General features: G+C 51.0%; 1 protein-coding gene across 2 annotated transcripts in view; it reads right to left on the reverse strand.

The window, feature by feature from the left end:
• Positions 1 to 19,401, reverse strand: part of Muc4 (mucin 4, cell surface associated) — a 60,152-nt gene that overhangs the window by 3,056 nt on the left and 37,695 nt on the right. Inside the window, exons 3-21 of one of the 2 annotated variants that reach the window (XM_087901229.1) lie at positions 19,261 to 19,398; positions 17,432 to 17,571; positions 16,477 to 16,641; positions 15,370 to 15,525; positions 14,555 to 14,685; positions 12,984 to 13,072; positions 10,971 to 11,156; positions 10,687 to 10,812; positions 10,164 to 10,283; positions 9,648 to 9,859; positions 8,439 to 8,526; positions 7,902 to 8,069; positions 7,350 to 7,451; positions 6,772 to 6,999; positions 5,727 to 5,864; positions 2,796 to 2,977; positions 1,810 to 1,969; positions 728 to 907; positions 441 to 514 (exon numbers count right to left, since the gene is read on the reverse strand). In XM_087901229.1, the coding sequence (XP_087757355.1) occupies positions 441 to 514; positions 728 to 907; positions 1,810 to 1,969; positions 2,796 to 2,977; positions 5,727 to 5,864; positions 6,772 to 6,999; positions 7,350 to 7,451; positions 7,902 to 8,069; positions 8,439 to 8,526; positions 9,648 to 9,859; positions 10,164 to 10,283; positions 10,687 to 10,812; positions 10,971 to 11,156; positions 12,984 to 13,072; positions 14,555 to 14,685; positions 15,370 to 15,525; positions 16,477 to 16,641; positions 17,432 to 17,571; positions 19,261 to 19,398 (2,783 nt within the window). Of the gene's footprint in view, positions 1 to 440; positions 515 to 727; positions 908 to 1,809; positions 1,970 to 2,795; positions 2,978 to 5,726; positions 5,865 to 6,771; positions 7,000 to 7,349; positions 7,452 to 7,901; positions 8,070 to 8,438; positions 8,527 to 9,647; positions 9,860 to 10,163; positions 10,284 to 10,686; positions 10,813 to 10,970; positions 11,157 to 12,983; positions 13,073 to 14,554; positions 14,686 to 15,369; positions 15,526 to 16,476; positions 16,642 to 17,431; positions 17,572 to 19,260; positions 19,399 to 19,401 lie in introns of those variants that run through there. The other variant, XR_015736261.1, reaches the window with a different exon arrangement.

Consider the following 19,401-nt stretch of genomic DNA (forward strand, 5'->3'; position numbering starts at 1 on the left):
CTGCTCTAGGAAGCGGCAGGGCAGAGATTTGAGTCCCTGCGTACAGGAGTCTAGAGTTTCCACCATTCACCAATCCGCCTACTTTGCTTAGTGGAGCTATCGGCAAGGACACGCTATCACAGTTCCCTTTGGAAGTCGGGTGGAGGTGACTTCTTCTGTATATCAGCCAGAAAGTGTGAATCATGAGGGGCACCCAGAAGGACAGGCTGGGGTGACATGTCACCCTAGAGTCTTCTCAGGGCAAGCTGGTAATTCTAATACATGCTATGGTCTCTAATCCTGAGGCTTCCCCATGTCCTAGGCCCTTGGCCTGCCCCCGGCAAGAGGTTCCCCTCCTTTGGGAAATTAAGGTCGTTGAAGGATGCGCAAGTTATAATACAGCCCCCATGGGTTCCTTTCAAGATCTGCTTCCCACTGGGAGCCCAACAAGCAACACTGACCGAGGCATTGACGTCAGCCTGGGAGGCATTTTCATTTTCCCTGAGCGAGAGCACAATGGTCCTCAAGGGAAGCTCTGGAAAGAGAGAAGCAGGACCCATCATCACCCCAGGGACTTCTCAGCCCTCATTAGCTCCCCCTGCCCCAAACTGACCACATGGGAGGAAAACTCAGTTCCGACCTGGGTGTTTGGGAAACTTGGGCCTCAGACACTGGTTTTCCCAACATTCCCAGCCAGGCAGAAGAGACGCGTGAGGCTGGTAGGGATGGCAGGAGGTTATAGTCATACCTTTAGAGATGGTGGGAGTGAAGTCGTTCCCAGCCAGGAAGCAGCGGGAATCAATGAAGGCTGGGGGGCAGGTGCAAGTGGGCTGGCAGCCTGGAGCCTCAGAGATGTAGCAGTGGCCGTGGTTATAGCAGTAATCCGTAGGGCAGAAATGGTTCTGGCAGACTAAAGAGTCTTCGAGAGCTGTAAAGGGGGCAGTACAGTCAGCCATACCAGGACTGGGCAGCTGAAGGCGATGAGGAGCCCATTGAAACCTGACCCCCAGGACATCGTGGGGTTTTGTGTGTTTGTTTTCGCCCATGCCCAATCTGTGCTGTGCTCGTGGGCCGCCCTGAACCCTAAATCGTCTTTCCCTCATCCTTGTCCAAGCATTTCTCTGTAACCTTTTCCCTTCTCCCAGGTAAGTCTTCTCCCACCTCTGCAGAGGATGTGGCATGCAGCTCAGAGCACCCTTGTCAGAGAGGGACCCAGAAAGCTGGCGAGAAGGATCCCAGTCTACTTCGGCCCTCACATGGCGGTCTCCCGGCTCCACCCACTCTGGTCAAAGACAGGGGTCTCCTGACTCCACTCGGCTGCCTTCTAGGGCTGGAGAGGCTGCACCGTCATCTCTGCTGTGTGGCTACTGTGACTCAGAGGAAGAAGAGCAGATGGGCAGGAAAGAGTTCAAAAGAGAATGTAGGTTCCTCTGTCATTAGGGTCCCAAGGCGACACTTCCGATGTCCTGACTTGGGAAAAACAGAGCCCCTGAGCCTTGTGTCTCTGAGGATGCCCAGGTGCCTGAGAGTCCCACTTACCTCAGGCCCCCCACTCTTCTCCACCAGTCTTTCCCCGTGTTTCCTACAGCAGGGTCTCACAGCTGCTCTCCTTCAGCCCCACCCTCAGCATCTGCATCCCCTCCTCCGGCCCCACGCCATCCACCATCCCTTTCTAAGCCCTCCTACCACAGCTTATCATGGGGGGAATTTGAAGACGCGTTGCTAAAGACAGACACACCAGGTTGTTTTTGTCCATCACAGATCCTTGGCCTATCACCTGGCCCCAGAACCTGGCAACCTCCTCTTGCCAGGACCCTGTTCCCAGCTCACCTGCACAATGCCGCCCATCTCCAGTCATGTTCGGAGGGCAGGCCTCACAGCCCTTCCCAGGAATGCAGGCCACCTTTGGGAAGCATGGAACCTCACAGAGGTTCTTGGAGCGTTCACAGAAGCGGCCAAAGGAGCCCTCGTCGCACTTACAGTTGGTCACCTGAATAACAGCAGGGGGGCTGGTGTCCACAAGCTAAAGGACTTCTAGTGTCTCTGCCTGACACTTCGACCGTGAGAAGGCCTGCTTGTCTCAGCCCCTCCAGCAGACCCCTTCTTGAACAGGACAGGACTGGGAGTCCCTGTCCATAGCTACACCATTCCCTGTCTGGCCCTGCAGTAGGCTCTCAGCCTCTCCTGTCTCACACTCTTCCTCCTTTCCTGGAATCCTTGATAGAGTGAGACAGGGGAAGAAACAGAGAGGAAAGAGAAACAAGCAGACAGACAAAGCAGAAATGGGGCAAGAGCTGCAGACGTGGGTCATGAAACTTGACCACAAACGTGGATAGAGAGAATTTTCTCCTAACGGAAAAAGAGGTGCTTCCTCAGCAAGCAGAGGAGCTGGAGGTCGTAAGACAACACCCCACCCTCTCTTCCCAAGCCCAAGGAGATGGTTGTGGTGAGTTACTCTCTTTTATGTCCTGTGAGGGTTTGTGGTGCCGGAGCCCAGCCCAGCAGATGCTGGTGGGGAGGAAAGCGGGGCAGCTGCATGGGAGGCTACGGACCTCTCTCCAGAGTGCACAGAACTTCCCATCCTGCACCTCGGTGCTGCGGTGGGGGACTATGCGAAAGGCTGAGGTGAGCATTTCTAAGCCTGACAGGGTGTAAGGTGCTCTAAGCAGTGATGAAAGTTCCTCTTCCCACAAGATGGGCCCCTGAGCTACTTACTGACCACCACAGCTCCACCCTCCCCACACGCACCTGGCCCAGGGGAGAGCATGCTCACAGCATCCCTCCATCTGCTCCCCCTCCCCCCAACCAATACTCACCTCAAGGGAAGAATTGCCCTCCCTGCTGGTCTCATTGTACAAACACTGGCTCTCCATATTGCAGAAGCAAGCCACAGTCTTGGGCTGGAATATGGACGACAAGTGAGTCCTAGCATCCCTTGCTAGAATCTCCAGGGTACATGCTTCTGGAAGTGCTGGCGTCCACAGCAAACTCCCATTATCTGTCCAGAGAAAAAGAGACCTTGATGGCAGGGAGGTCCTCTGCTCTGTGGTCAATGCATGCTGGCGTCGAACACCCTGCTTCTCCCCGAATCCTGAATGCCATCCATCAGGCATCCTTTTGAGCAAAGACGCAATTCCCTGCAGCTGGAATTCATGCTCTAAGCTGGAGGGAGGCGGCTCCTGCTGACCGAGCTGGGGTGCTGGGTGTAGGTAGAAATAGGAGAAGGCTGCTCCCCTCCCACTCGCATGAAGAGGCCTCTAAGCGCATCTCTGCCTGAGCCTGTACTGGGATGGGTCATGCTTGGGACCAAGCATAAGTGTCAGCTTCTGCTTAACACTTCCCAAACCGCGGGCTGGAGTGACTCCGTCTCCCAGCACCTCTTTTCTCCCTTCTCACCATCCTCTCCTCTGACTTCCCAGGCCTTGACCGCTACCTTATCAGACGTCAGACTACAGGGAATAGGCAGCAGGTTGGAGGGAACAAAGAGTAAGGATGGATGGAGTTGACTTCACACCCTCACCTCCCGGGAGAGGAGCCCAAGCTGGCAGAAAGCCTTGTAATGCCATTGTGGACCAAGGCAGCGCCATATGGAACAAAGGAGATGTAGACAAAGTGTCCCCTCTATACCCCAGAAAAGCGAAATGAGGCAGATCGGTGGTTGGAGCCCAGAGGAAGGTCCCTGATGACTCTGGTTTAGCAAAGAAAGTCGCTCTCCCTGCTGCATTAGCCCACCAAGTCACAGCTACTGGCCTAGGTTCTCAGACACCATCACTAAGAGGGAAAGATGTGCTGTGCTGGCCCTGATCTGGGAAGTCAGAGGAGAGAGAAAGGCGGATAAGCTTGGCTAACCACCGGGAAAACAACAAAAAGTACCAATAAAGGTATTGACATTTTTCAGTCTTATTCCACAGTGTATTGTTCTTTTAGTAGCTATGATAATGCTGTAAACTTATGGATCTTATTTGATTTATTTATTTTATTTCATGTGGGAGCATGTATGCAAGCCATAACATTCATGTGGAGGTCAGAGTTCAGCTTGCAAGAGTTGGTTTTTTTCCTTCCACCACATGGGTCCCAGGATGAAAATTAGGTTATCAGGCTTGGTGGCAAGTGCTCTCATCTGCTGAGCTTCTCGCCAACCCTGTAAATTAGTATTATTATTTTTCAAGGAGACAGGGTCTCTCTGTGAAGCCTCAGCTGTCCCGGAACTCACTCTGTAAACAAGGCTGGCCTTGAACTTGGAGAGCCGCCTGCCTCTGTCTCTCAGTTCTGGGATTAAAGGTGTTCACTAACACTGCCAAGTTAAACTAGTATTTTTAATGGTCATACTTGATCATTCTAATGATCTGGTAAATGTTCCATGATGGTTAAAAATGATACATATAACTGGGCATGGTAGTTTATAATCCCAAGGGGCAGAGGCAGGCACATCTCTGTAAATTCAAGGCTAGGCTGTTCTACACAGTCAGTTCTAGGACAGCCAGAGTCAGATAGTGAGACTCTTGTCTCAAAAAAAAAACAAAACAAAAACAAGTATTTTATTAGATGGAAGTAAAATGACCTTTACATTAGTTCTGTGTGCCCAGAGCAAGTTTATCTATTTAGTTCCGTCTATCTAAACCCCTTACTGCTACTCACTTGGGGGAGGGAACCACCTATTTGAACTCTAGCTATCTTTTTTAGCTTGGGACCATGTGTCATTCTGATTCCCAGACTGGTCTTGATCTCATGGCAATCCTCCTTCCTCTAAGATGACAGTCTTGAGCCACTATAGCCAGCTATAAGCACCGATATTAAGAAAGTCTGTTTCTCAGGACCTGGAGAGATGGCTCCAGGATTCAGAGCACACACAGCTGCATGAGAGGACCAGAGTTCGAGTCCCAGCATCCACTTCAGGCGGCTCACACTGCCTATAACTCCAACTCCAGGGGATCCAACTCCTCTGGCAGGTTCCAGCACCTGAACCCTTGTGCACATACCCCTACACACACAGGAACAAAATTAAAATTAACAAAAAAAGTATTTTCAAAAGAAATGCTGTTTCTCAGGTCAGATGTGGTGATTTGTTCTTGTTCTAGTTTTATTTCTGATGCTGCCCTAAAACACCAGGAACAAAAGTAGTTTAGGGGAGGAAGCTGTATTTGCCTTACGACTCCAGGTTAGAGTCCACCGCGAAGGGGAGGTTAGCTAATCGTCACACCCAGTCAAGAGCAGAGAAAAACGGATGCACCCGTGATGCCTGCTATTTGCTTGGTGGCTTCAGTTCAGCCAGTTTGCTTCATTCTTAAACAGTTCAAGGCTCTGCCCACAAAATGGTGCCTCCCATATTCACGGTGGTTTGTCTCACCATGATTGACAATCAAGACAACAGCCCTCCCAACAAACATGCCCACAGACCAGGCTGATCTAGATAATTCCTCCATTGAGACTCCCTTTTCAGGTAATTTCAGGTTATGGCAAGTAGACATTGAAAACCGGTCATCACACTGTTCAGGGAATTTTTTTGTTTGTTGTCTGGGTTACAGAGGAAGTTTCAGGCCAGCTTGAGCTGGGAATGGGAGTGGGAGAAGGAGAGAGACACACAAGATGGGGAAAGGAGGTTGAAGCAGGGAAAACATTGGTTGGTCCTAGTTACTCAAATGGAAAGATGACAGGTTACTGAGCAGAATGAAGAAATGCAAGACAGCCCAAGTTGACTCTGGTCTCTCAGCCCTTACTCCATGCTGTTGCCAGCCAAAGATTCTCACCAGAGAGTTTAAAGCCACTACACTCATTGGTGAGGCTGAATGTGACATCCTTAGAGTCGCTGGTGATCTTAATGATCTTCGTCCGCTCCTTGTAGGCTTGAATCTCGCGGGGGCAGTGAATAGAGGGCGGGTACTGATCTGAAACAGAGACATGGCAGAAACCAGCTATGCGCAGGAACCTCTCCAGCCTTCCCTTTCTGCTCCCTTTCTCCATGACTCTTCCTACAAGCCCTTCCCAAGCCCGGGGCCCACCTCCCGAGCAGGACTCAGTCTTTCTGCTCTGCAAACATTAGACTCCATTTTCCAATCTCTTCCTCAAACTGGATCATTTCTTCCCTGAACAGAATGCCACGCTGGGCCTTCGGAATAGATGGTTGGTGTTTACCCCAGGAAGAACTGAAACCTGTGAGGGTGTTCTGAAAATGGATATTCCATTTTCCAACTCTCCCAATGTTGTTTCTTAGCATTGCTTATTAATTCATTCCATTAATAGAGTTATCAAGCACATGATATAGGTATGGCACTAGTCTCTATAGCAATGGACAAGTGATGGAAAAAGAGACCTAAGGGAATCACAAATAATAGAATGCACTGAGTAGTTATAAATACTAAGGAAAATAATCAGGAAAAGAAGTGTGAATAGAGAAGAAATAAGAGACAAGGCAGCCCAGAGGGCCTTGCTAAACAAGCAGTTTCGAAGAATGAGAGAGAACATGCCTGTGGCTGTCTGTGGAGAGAGCCTTGCAGGCAAGAGAGAGGCACGTGCAAAGTTACCGGTGAGCCCAAAGAAGAAGCCCCTGGGGCAGAAGAGATGGGAGGAGAGGGGAGCGTCAGGAAAGGGCTTCTGGTTGAGGGAGGGGACAGACTGCATTGGGCAGTGAAGGGAAGGCTGTTGGCTGTCAGAGGGCCTGAGTGAGCTGGGAGCTGTCGGAGGCTTTGATCCATTAAAGGAATAAAAATGCGGAACTTGAAAGAGAGTCATGAAATGGGGTCCCCGCCGGCTTTCTGTCTGCGGAAAGGCCCCTCGGTGCCTCCCGTGACTTACTGAGGGTGCCATTCACGTGCTGGAATGCTTCAAATATCATGTTGGTATTTTGTCCGATGGCTGCGTTTCCTGTGGCCAGGGCGTCAAACTTGCACTGTGGGTCTCCGTGGCACCCAGAGGTCACGTCTTCATTTGAGGTGTTCAACAGTTGGGACAAGAAGACGGGGGTGAAGTTGGAAGGCAGAGAGTCTGTTCTCACCCCAAGCAGGCCTGTCCCATTGATTTGCCCTGGAACACAGGCGTTAAGATGATGGTGTGAGACTCCAGCCATGCGTTAGTTGTGCCTGCCCCTTGTCCTCACGATGGGTGAGGGGATGAGGCATGGGAACTGGTAAGGATGAGAAGGCTTCTGGCTTCTGAGTCTGGAAAGGCCTGCCTTAGTGAGGGAAGGTCACCCACTCCCTTTCCCACTTCCCAGGAGGGACATACAGGTGGAGTGGAGGCAGGGATAAACATGGGACAGTGGCAACGTCTTTGGACCTTGCCAAGGGTGGCTAAGGGCCCCCACAAACACAATAGAGACAGTACATCCGCTCCCTCATTGACCTGCCCCAGTGGCCTGAGGACCCCAGACTCACATGTCATTCCGTAGTGAAAAATGGTCTCCTCAGAGCTGTGGGCAGGGATGGTGGAGCCATTGGGCATCCTGAAGTCATCTTCCAGATTGTCATTCCAGACGCCTGTGGGAAAGAATAGGAGGTTCGTCTCCACAGGAAGGTGGTGCCCATTCTCCAGGGTGCCTCTGACAAGACAGCTGCATCTGTCCCCGTCCAGGGTCCCAGGAGGTGAGAGAGGACCACATGCTCACCCTGCACCTTTGTGCTTTAAAGAGGGAGAAGCAGGAAGGATGTGGGGGACAACGGGAAGAAGGAGGAGATGAGGGCCAGAAAAGGAAACGTAGGTGTGGAGGGAGGGAGAGGGCAGCCGGGCGGGCCCCCACCTTTCCCATAGTGCCTCCTTCAGATTCCCTTGAAGAGACTGTGGACAAACAGGAAGTTAGCCTAAACAGTGAGTGAAGCGAGTGAAGCAGTCTCCTCTGAGCCCTAGGGCACTGAGGAAAACCTGGGTAGTGAAGTCCAAGGCCCACAGGCGAGACAGCTGCCTGTGTAGGGTCTGAGCCCCATTCTTACCCAGGAGTCCCTGCGTGTGGTTGCGGTACTCCTCTGGGAGGCTGGAGGAAGCATGGAGGATGTTGGAGAGAGCAATCACGGAGATGGTCACTGTTCCGTCAAAGCTGGCTGAAACCTGGGAGCCACTTTGGGTCAGGAGGACGCCAGTGGTATTGAACATTGGCAAGTCTGGAAGATAGGGGGACAAGTGACACCTCAGCCAGCATGCCTCTTGGGCCAACGACTCAGCAGCAACGAAGGCTCATGACACAGAGGGCACTGGGAATCCTGACCATGCCTCAACTAAAGGTCCCATGCCACCCAGCCCAGTCTCTAGACACTTCCTTCTGCGGTAAGAAATGAGGAAAGTTCAATGTCCGGGCTGGATGAAGAAGACCCTTCTAATGCAGCAGTTTAAGGGACAGAGGGGCAGAGTGCAAACATTCTGTTTTGCCGGGTGTTGTAGCATCCCCCAGCACACCACTCCCAGGGGGCTGAGAGGCTGCTGGAACCAAAGAATGTGGGGTGGGGCTGGGTGCTGACGGCTACTGAGCCTACCTTCATCCGTGTAGCTGGTGTTAAAGGTCACGGTCTGGTTATTGTGTAGAACTCGAACTGTGTCATTGGGTTCTAGGAACCACTGAACCTGGAAAGGAATTGAAGGAGGCCTGAGCCCAATACGAGCAGGCAGGGCAGAGGCCTGGAAATAAGACTCTGGAGAGCAATTCAAGGCTATAATCCAGGCCAGTGAAAGAGGTAGGTGATGGACAGGGCAAACGATAAGGATATGCCAACGAGCATGCGAGCATGCGTGGAGCTCCGTGGAGCAGACAATACCATTGTCCCCGCCCTATTGTCCCCACTGTGCTGTGAGGAAACAGTGGCACTGTAAGCTTTTGTCAAGGTTGAACAGCCAGTAAGAGACGGCACCCATCGTGATTCTGCCGTCTCTACGTTTTACTCTTCTCTCTCATCTATAGCTGTGTCCTCTCTCCCTTTGTCCCAGGCTGTAGGATCACCATGGAAACACATGTCTGGGTGTGTCTATGTGTGTGTTTCCTGAACTCTTTAACTGAGCGCCAAACTGGGAGACAAAATAAACGCTTTACTTTTACTATTTTTGTGATGAAAAGCCATGACCAAAGCAGCTTGGGGAGAAGGGTTTATCTGGCTCACACTTCCACATCACTGTTCATCACTGAAGGAAGTCAGGACAGGAACTCAAGCAGGGCAGGAACCTGGAGGCAGGAGCTGATGCAGAGGCCGTGGAGGGATGCTGCTCACTGCCTTGCTTCCCAGGGCTTGCTCAGCCTGCTTTCTTATAGAAGCCAGAACCACCAGCCCAGGGATGGTGCCACCTACCATGGACTGGGCCCTCCCACATCAGTCACTAATCAAGAAAATGTCCAGGATAAGCTCCAAAGCAACAGAGAAACCCTGTTTCAGAAAAACCAAAAAAGGAAAAAAGAAAAAGAAAATGCCCTACAGGTTTGCCTGCAGCTCAGTTTTATGGAGACATTTTCTTAATTGAGCTTCCCTTCTCTCGGACGGTTGCCACTTTGTCAAGTTGACGTAAAACTAGCCAGCACACCCTTCCTTCCTTAAGCTGCTCCTTATCAGGTACCCGGACACAACAGTGAGAAAATAGAAAACTAATCTCTCCTCTTTTCCTTATTCTCGTCCTCCTCCGGTGTCCAGCTGATGGTCTGTCTCTGCGGGGTCCTGGGGAAGGGAAAGCAAGGATACCCTGGATAACCCCTCACTTACTGTGATTGGGGAAGCCAGGCTGCTGGTGTTGTACTGAGCCGCAAAGGCAATGAAGTTAGTGGCCTTAGCAGAGCCTGTCTGGGCAGTGCGGCCCTCCAGCCGGAAGGAGGAATTTGTGTCCTGGGCCTGGACCAGCAGAAAGTCCCCTAGCCCATTGAAGGTGTAAGTGACATTATCCAAAGTGGTGATGTGGGGATCACCAAATGTCCAAGCTGAAAGAAAAGACATTACATGTTAGCGTAACTGCCCAGCAGGTAGGGGTTCTGTCTTGGTGGACTCAAACTCAGGCAAATTCTCCTGGCATCCAGAACCTGACCCAAAGGCCTCTTACGCTTGTAGTCTCTGACCCCAGCTCTTGCCCCTAAGCCAACGCCACATACAAAGCCTTCTGTTTGCTGTTAGGTTCCCACAAGGCTTGCCTCGTCATCCCTGTGGTCACAATTCTGCCCTAGGAAGCTGATCTCTTGCTAACCCAGGCTCCCTTCCTGGATGCTCCACCTCCACCATGATGCTCACCGGGTCGCGGGGGTCTGTACGCAGCACAGCTAAGGCGGGGCCGTACGCGACGGTACAGGGCACAGAAGGCGGGCTTGTCGTTCCATTGGCAGCACCACTTCTGTGCCTCCCGCTCCTGCTCTGTGGAGAGGAACAGTCTGTCAGAGGGCAGAGTGCCAGAGAGCCAGCAGGCGGCTTTGGTAGAGCATGGTGGTATCAGTAGCAAGAGACAGGCATGACACAGCTCACTTCCTCCCATGCTCAATGACTGGCAGTAGTCTGTGACAGAATGCCATTGCATGTCCTCCTTGAAGGCATGTGGGGTTATTACATAGCATGGCAGGTAGTACAAGCTGTCAGAGGGCCAGGGGAAGAGCGGACATAGACAACGGTATAAAGAGCCTAGAGCGGACCCCAGGGTGGGCAGCGGCAAGCTACCCTGCCTTGTTCAACTCCACGTCTTCCCTCGGAAGGTCTCTGTGGGGAGATGATTTCAGGTCTCTGTCCTATTAAGATGTGTTGAGATCTCCACGGAGACACATACCAAACTGCCAAGGACTGTGCATTCTCCAGCCTTCCCGAAACTCTCCCCAGCGGCCATAGCTGCAGCACACGCCCCCTTGCCCAGAGGAGAAGCTGCACAGTTGCCTGTCACTGCCGTACCGCCAGCCTGCAATGAGATCAGCCAAGGAGCTCACGGTAAGTGGAGATGAACAGGGCGAGTTCATCTGCGGGGTGGGGTGCTCAGGGTGTCTGGGAAAGGGTGGAACAGGTGTGAGCAGAGGTGACAGTCGGTGGGGTTTGTGAAGGGCAGGAGGAGGGTATCACCTGTGTTCATGCGCCAGAATCGCAAGTCCCGTCGTCCCTGCTGCCAGGAGCAAGGGCAGGAAAGCTGGCTCCGGCCCCAGCTCCAGCCTGACCACTGAGGCTGGCTGTCCAGCCACCACAGGCACTTGAGCCGGTAGTTGGGCCTCACCTCCTTGTGTAGTCTGTAGACCTGCAGCCCCCGGATGCCTGGGGGACAAGGAGATTGGTGATTACCGCGGGGGCAGAGCCTGCAAGCTCTGCTTCAGCTCTGGCTCCGCACAAACTCCGACTGCATCCTCCATCCTACGCCCTGCCTCTCTGGACAGCTCCTCCTAGGAAGGGACCCAATTCAGACTGGCAACGATTTATCTCCAAACCACCTTGAACAGAAGCTCCAAAAACACTTCAAGTCTTAGACCTTACGGCAAAACTGTGGGACAAGTGCTGGGCAGGGAGAAGACACTGCGATCCAATTTGACCTGCCCGCCTTCCCTCTTTCTTGCCTGCTGTTCATTCTCCTTCCCTTCCCCTTCTCTGTCTCTCTTTTTCTCTCTGCTGCACCTTCCAATTCCTAAATGACCACCTCCTCCTCTAGAGACATGCCATCAGACATAATGTACCCTTCCTTTCCTTTCAGTGGTCAAAGCAACCAGGACAGAGGTAGGTCCCTGCCCAGAGACTATCTGGAAGTCACAGAGAAATTGGCATGCTAGAAGGGCCTTGTTCTAACACCGTGAAACTGTGGAAGCCACTTTTGGGCCCAGATACCATCTTGGGAAGGGGGAGGTCACTAGAAAAAATCCTCAATGGAGTTGTGAAGTTTAAACCTTCAATTCATTGGACATTTCGTACCACACACTTCTTCAGGGAGAGGAGATTCCAGAGCCCTGCCCCCAACATAGTATACTGTAGTATATGAGATTTTCAACCCATATCCACCTGAATTAAGAAACTGAATGTTTTCAGAAGAATAACATTGTTTATAATGACCTGTTCATACATGCACGCACACACACACACACACACACACACACACACACACACACACACACACACCGTGAGACACTCTAAATCATAGGCAGATGTGTTTGACAAAGAAATACTGATGTCACAGGGAAGCTCTTCCATGGGATGGCACCCACCTGTCATTTGACCTTCACTCATATTTCTGATTGCCAAACATCTTTGTCCCAGATCAATCAGACCTGAACTCAGGCTTCAAGATCTACATGGTGCCGGGCAGTGGTGGCACACACCTTTAATATCAGTACTCAAGAGGCAGAGGCAGGCAGATCTCTGTGAATTTGAAGCCAGCCTGGTCTACAGAGCCAGTTCCAGGACAGACTCCAAAGCAACACAAAGAAACTCTGTCTCAAAAAAAAAAAAAAAAAAAAAAAAAAAGAATCTACATGGCTGACTTCTCCCCAGTGCTGGCATGCCCTCTTCGCCATCACAGTTTGGAAGCTGGACTTTCTTCCCCTTTTGAGCCTCTCTCTATTACACTAAGTCACAAAGAACGTCTGGACACTAGGGTCTCTTCCACAGCGAATGCTTGTTGAGAGCCAGCATGGTTGACCTTTCTCACCTTCTCCTTTCATTTTTCTGTCTGTTAACCTGCTGCCTGGCATATAATAGGTGTTCGATAAATGTTGATTAAGTGAATGTCAGCCTTTTGGAACACCTTCTGGTCGATCTCCTTAGGGATTTCATTCCAGCTCTGGAATGGGACATTTAGATGGTCATCCTAATTCCCTGCCTGCAATACCCTTGTCCTCACTCCAGAACCTGAATGCCCACTGACAGACGTCCAGGGTTTGGCTTTCCCAAGGAAGGGAACTTACAGGGTCCGAGGGTGTGAAAAGAAGCCGTTGCCTAGGTGATGTCAGCTGTGGATGTACCTGTAGGTGGTCGGCCTGTGCAGGATGCTCTCTGGGGTGGCAGAGAGGCGACAGCAGTCTAAGACTGCCATGGCTTATAGAGTAGAGGGCAAGAGAGAACTGGGGCCAGCTCACACATGTTGGGTGGCACTTTTACCTAATTTGGAATTCAGGAATCGATCTGGACGGTACTTCTCCATTGCTGGCCGGAATGTCAGCGGGCTGTTTTCAAAATACCCATCTCCACTGCAGGCAAAGGGAAAGACTCAGAAGTGTCACACTCAGGCTCTTTGCTCTCAGCTGAAAGCCACTCACACATTCAGTTTGTCAGTTACTCCGGCTAGCCCCCAGTCAGCAGCTGGTAGCCCACGCTCAGTCGGGTGGGCAGCCAGATTAAGTCACAAGCCCCAGCGCTGAGGAGGAAGAGAGGATGGGTGGGGATGGGGAGCCTCTGCTTCACCCCACATCTGATCAATGACAGTGGGCTCACTCAGGACACAGCGGGTGTGAAAGCAACAGAGTTGAGGCCATATTTCCCTTTGTTTCTCTTGAAGCTCTCTGAGAACGTACTGCAAGAGACGGTTCAAAGCCAGTCTCTGAAGCCAGGCAATCACGGTCAGCCGTCGACTCGGGCACTCACTAGCTTGGTGGTCATGGTTATTGAACATGTCTGACTTTAGGATTTTTCTATCTGGGTGACAGAGATGTTGTTTGCAACCACCTCACAGCATTGTAAAGCTTCAGTGCCGTGACATTTGCAAATCCCTCCTCAGATCTGAGTGGAGAGACCAGATTCAAGGTTCCGCCACCTTCACCTTCAGTGTGGATCCAGAATGGAAGGAGGACCTGCAGCAACAGCCATGGTGCCAGTGTAGGAGTATGCCCGCAGAAAGTGCTCCACTGCCATACAGGCTGGGGGACACATTCACGCCTGACATCTCTGGTGGGTACACTGAAGACGGTGTGAAATTGACAGCTCCCTGGATAATTACACGCTTTCCTCCTTCACTGCACACCTAAAACCAGTCCAAGCCACGCCCTTGGAGGGCAGCCTGGACATACCTCGGTGGAACAGAAAACCGTCTGTGACAATTACTGCAAACACACGATGCATGGCCATCACAACTGATTGCCTCATAATCAATCAGTGGGGTGGGAGCTGTTGCCTCAGAGACTGCGGCTCCTTCCCGTGCAGAAGCCCACACTACAGCTAGCCACGGCTTTTCACCTCGCTTCCTTCTCCAGCTAAGCTGTAGAATGCCAGGAATCACACATTCCAAACTTGGATGTCTGTGTTCAGATGCCCGCTTTGTCACTTTGAAACTCTGACTTGGAGCAAATTACTCATCTGTTTGAACCTAAGTTTTCTTACCTAGAGAACAATGAACAGTCTTATCTTATAGGATACTGGTCAGCTATCATGGGTGGCTGTGACCACAAGTTAAACAAACAAACAAACAAACAAATAAGGAAATAGAGTATATGATATAATAGGAGTAATGAGCCGCTATTAGCTGAGAAGTCAGCTAAGGTCAGTGGAAACCAGGAAGGTCAAAGGTTGAAAGGCTCCATTGCACAGGCGCTGGGATAGACTTGATGGTAGGATGAATGTGTGTGTGTGGGGGGGTGATTTTCACCAGGAAGCTGCATCTTCAAGGATTGGATGAGAGTGTGAGCAGGGAACCCTTATCTCTCACAGTTCAGTGCTGACAGCCGATCCTGTCCTACCTGGAGAAGCCCATGACGACTCTGTTGCTCAGACCCTGGGCCACATCCCAGCGCATCCCACCACTCTGGTAGAGAAACAGGGCATAGGAACTGCTTCCATCTGTGGAGAGGATGGCTTGGTAGGTGTTGGTCTGGAAGTCGGCGAGAGACAAATGGAGACATCTATGAGAGGTCTGGAGGTTCCTCCCTGGTGCCCCACACCCTGATCCCCCACACCCCTGCCAGACACAGGCCTGTCACCTGTCCCTGGGCTGGACTTGCAGTCAACTTTGCTGTGATCAGAGCATCAGTTACCTTGAGTGTCAAAGCACTTAGAGTGGCCAGTTCTCCTTCCTTGTGACTCTTTTTGCAGGGAGAGGAAATAAAGGGCTTTGGGTTGCAATCCCATTAGAAGACGGTTTTTAAGAGAGAGCTATGGGAACCTGAGAGGTTAGACGAGACAGCAGAGCCACTAAAGGCCTCCTTGTCTCTCCCTCAGGGATAAGTAAGTCCAGGTCCTGTGTGTGGTATAGAGGACCTGTCCCAGGTAGGAAGTCAGTGAACTGTTTGCTGAGTGCCGTGCGCTGATACTTCACTCTAGTAAAGGGGAGCTGAAGTCACGTGACCTTGTCAGCCCACAGACATTCTTGCCTGTAAATGTAGTCGAGGTTTCTGACGTGGCAGGCCTGGCCCGTCGTGAGTACTCATAGACCGTGCTTTCATGGGGTAGCTATAGCCAGCAGTCTTTCCTCCAGTCAGGGAGGCTCCCTATGAGTCTACTGGGATGTCTGGCTCCCACCAGGCTCACAGGGAGCCAGCACCCATGGTCCACTCACCCCATAGTTCCACTGGGCAGGATAGGCAGGAACGTTGAACCAGGTGACTTTCAAGGTCCACTTGGCTTTGTAGCTCCAATCACTTGTGAACTCACGAATCAAAGTCTCCACCTTCCGGATGAGCCCGTTGTTTTCATCATGAAGTGTGTTGTATTCCTAAAAACGGAAAGTAGGCATGAGAAAAGAATTCAGAGTCCCGTTCAATTCCCATAAGGCAGTGGTTCTCAACCTATGAGTCTCAATCCCTGTGGAGTTTGAACAACCCTTTCAAAGGGGTCACATATCAGATATCTGCATTACAATTCATAACATTAGCGAAATTACAGTTATGAGGTACCAACAAAAATGTTGTTGTGATTGGGGGTCACCACAGCATAAAGAACTGTATTAAAGGACCGGAGCACTAGGAATGTTGAGAACCAGAACCCTAAGGGGTCCCTGCTTCCTGCTTGGGGATGCTGTTCACTTCAGTGCCCGTGGCTGCTTGTGCATCTTTCCCACAAGTCTGAATTTTTGCAAGTTCTTTGGACGTTAAGATCAATTTAAATTTAGGCTGCAGGAAAATCTGGGGCATGTGAGCTAGAGAGTCCCTACCTTAGAAAGTTAAACCTTCTAGAATTGAACAGATGCATCTCTTAGCTCAAACTGACTTGGATGATATGGCCGTGTGTGTCAAATTTTACATTCCTGTGTCTAGCTTGTAACTCCTAAAGGATGGGTATATGCCTTTCCATCCTTGGAACTTAAGTAGTTTCTTGTCAATGGCAGGTATACAAGCACAATTGCTGTGACAGCCGATGCTACATACTTTGACAGGATGGAATTATTAATTTAATTCAGAAATAGAGAGGGGGGTCTGTTTGGCTCAGACTCATTAAGACAGCCCCTCTACATCTCCATCCCTGTCACCTGCAGGCTTCCACATGGTTGGAGTAGGGTGTTCCAGGGTCTGCTTAGCATTCTTCCTTGGCTTCCTCCCTACCCTGTATTTAAGCTTCAGTCGCTTCCCACACAAGCCTAGGCTGTCATGCAATGCCCTTTCAGTGCCCTTCATCTCTCCAGGCAGGATGCTGGAGCTCCTGACTGTCAAGGCTGGGAATGACCCACCTGGTAGAATATGGTTCCCCTGGAGCTAGAGAAGTCAGCATCATCCCAGAATGGGGCCACCATGGCCACACCTTCCCTTCCTGTGAAGCCTCTTTGAGGTGGGTTGGGGTAGGAGAAGATGCTGTAGTCTGACTCTGGGAAAATGATCTGGCCGTTATCTGTGAACTGAGCACAAGGGTTCTCGGTTAGGGGGGGTTGACGGAAGAGTTATCCTCATCTAAGTCCAGCTCCTCAGAAGCGTGCCTCCTGAGCGCCCATCTGTGCAGAGGATGAGAGGCGTCAACCTTGATGGTCCCCTTATCCACTTTTCGCCTTCTAGGAGAACTCGTTACCTAGTAACCTTATAAATACTCATCCCTACCAGGACAGTCTCACATCAGTCCAAAGTAGTGGACGGTGTCCTGCTTCAGTGGACAGTTGCTGTCAGAGCAGAGCTTCTTGGTAAGCTCCTCACCCTTAAAGCTTGGGAGGAGGCAGATGAGGGCAAAGCAGTCAATGTCCTCCTCCCAGTACTGTGTTGACCTCTCAGTTGGGTGTAACTACTCCCCTCCCTGAGGGCAAGTGGAGCCCATCACTATTCCCAGGGAACCAGGAAGTAATCACAAGAAATGAAAATGAAGTAAACCAATCAAGTTTCCAAGCATAGCTTATTCCTCATGATAAAAAACAAAAAACAAAACAAAAGCAAAACAAAACAAAAAACTCATGAAATAACTGTGATCTCATCTTACTAGGGAGAGGATGGTTTTGCCCACACGGGCAGGGAGGCATGACTTCACTCAGCCTTCCCCAACTAGAAATTGATACAAAAGAAGCTACGGAGGTGTTGTGCAGCAAAGGTGATTCCCATTCTCCCTTCCTCTCAGTCACGGGCCGTCGTCAAACCTGGAGGAGAAACAGGACCCAGAGAACACAGGCCACAGACTTAAAACAAGGGCTTCAGCGGGAGACTCACGTAGAAGGAATCCCGAAGAGAGGAGCCAAGTGGGAAGCCAATCTGGATCTTGAAGAGGGGTGAGGTAAAATCCACAGTCCTGGCAAACAACTGGTGGTCTCCAACTTCAGGGCTTGTCCCGTAGGGGAAGAGGGGAATGCCTAGGCCAGGACAAAGGAGAGAACAGCACCCTTGCGGGCTTTTGCCTTCTTCAGGTTCAGAAAGATCCCGAGGGAGTTTTCCCTCATCTGCTGCTTACCTCGGCCCTCTTACGAAAGCACCCCTAGGCCCTGACTCTTTGCTGCTCCATGCATATCTAGCACATTCTCCTTGTATATTTCTCGGCTGGTACCTTTCTCATTCCTCAGCTTAGAACATCCTGACTTAATGGCCTTGCCGTGAGGGTCTCAACTATACGCTCTGATGGAGAAGTCAGAACTGCCCAAGGGCTAAAAGCTGAAACTATGAGACCACAAAGACCACTCGCTTAAAGGCCTTTTCATAAAATGGCCCTTGTTTCCTGAAATGGTATTTCTCCAGATAAATCTGAAGAACCTCCCAGCCCCAAAATTACCCTAGGCCACCCTTATGTCCTTGGATTCCAGCTTGGGACCTTATCCTAAGTGTTTTCCAAGGGGACCTCACTCTATACTGTAGCATCGACTCATTAGGACCCTGCCACAGTCTTGATTGGCTTAGCGCAGAGTCTACATAGCTCCCGGCTTCCTCGCTCACCCCTTGCTTTCCCTCCCAAATTTATCCATACCAGCCATGACTATGCAAATCTAGATCCTTCCTGGTTGCCTTACCCACAGGTTTTTGCACACACCAGACTCCTTAGAGTCCTCAGACCCCCATCACTATTCACCTTTACTCCCGGTGGTGCAGGAGAATTATCTGTATTCTGTCAATCATATTTTAATAAAACGCTGATTGGCCAGGCAGGCAGTATAGGTGGGAAAACCAGACAGGAAGTAGAGGTGATGCAATGAGAACAGGAGAATTCTGGGAAGCAGAGAGGTTCCTCTGTCATTCCTGTGCAGACCACTGAAGAGGCAGCATGTAACCTGCCCAGCTGAGAAAGGTACCGAGCCATGTGCTAACATAGATAAGGATAATGGGGTAACATAAGTTATAAGAGTTAACAAGAAGCCTGACCTAATGGGCCAATCAGTTTATAACCTTATGGAGTCCTGTGTGTAATTTCTCTTTGGGATTTGCCGGCTGTTGGGGTACCGGGCGGGACGGAAACCCCAACAAGCTGGCCCTCATGTTACATCCTGGCAATCCCAAAGGCTCGGAGCTCCTGCCCGACTCAACACGAGGACTATCTTTTCACTCCCACGGCTATACTCTAGCTGCTCAGACCATCCAACCTATCTGAGGTGCTCCCCCTCCCCCAGCTCCCATCCGGAAGTCTCGTGTCCACCTTGATCCTATTCCCACATCGCTTACAGGCCTGTACCTAGTATCCTGGCCTTTCATCTACAGAACAGTTGATCAATCCCTTGCTCACTTCCCTCTCTCCATCTCCCACCCCAATACAATGCACAAAATTGCCCTCAGCACCCATTGGTGTTGTGCCCTGTAATCTCTGATCCCAGAGAGCAGAGACTGTAACCTAGTGGTTCTAAACACTCAGTCATCATCCCTCTAGAGGGAATACAAGGTGGGGGGGGAGGTGGTTTATTCGTGACCTGGATAGGACAGAGTAGAAACCCAAAGGACTGGATCCCTCAACAACACAGAAGGACCTAAACTGTCAAATCCAGTCTTGCAATCACAGCCACGACCTTGAAGTCTGGCTCGGGTAGAAGGCAAAGAGGGAATGTCTTCTGGGCGTCACTCACCCTGCTCTGGTAAAATGGGGATCGGGGTCACCGTTGACCTGGAGGCTGTGGTTGTGCTGGGCGTGGTAAGGGTCAAAGGGGTAGCAGAGAGTGATGTGCCTCTGCCACTGTCTGTCTTCGGGGAGCTTGTGGTCTTTCCTG

Source organism: Myodes glareolus, chromosome 2 (assembly GCF_982192425.1).
Source record: "Myodes glareolus chromosome 2, mMyoGla1.1, whole genome shotgun sequence".
Classification (NCBI taxonomy): Eukaryota; Metazoa; Chordata; class Mammalia; order Rodentia; family Cricetidae; genus Myodes; species Myodes glareolus.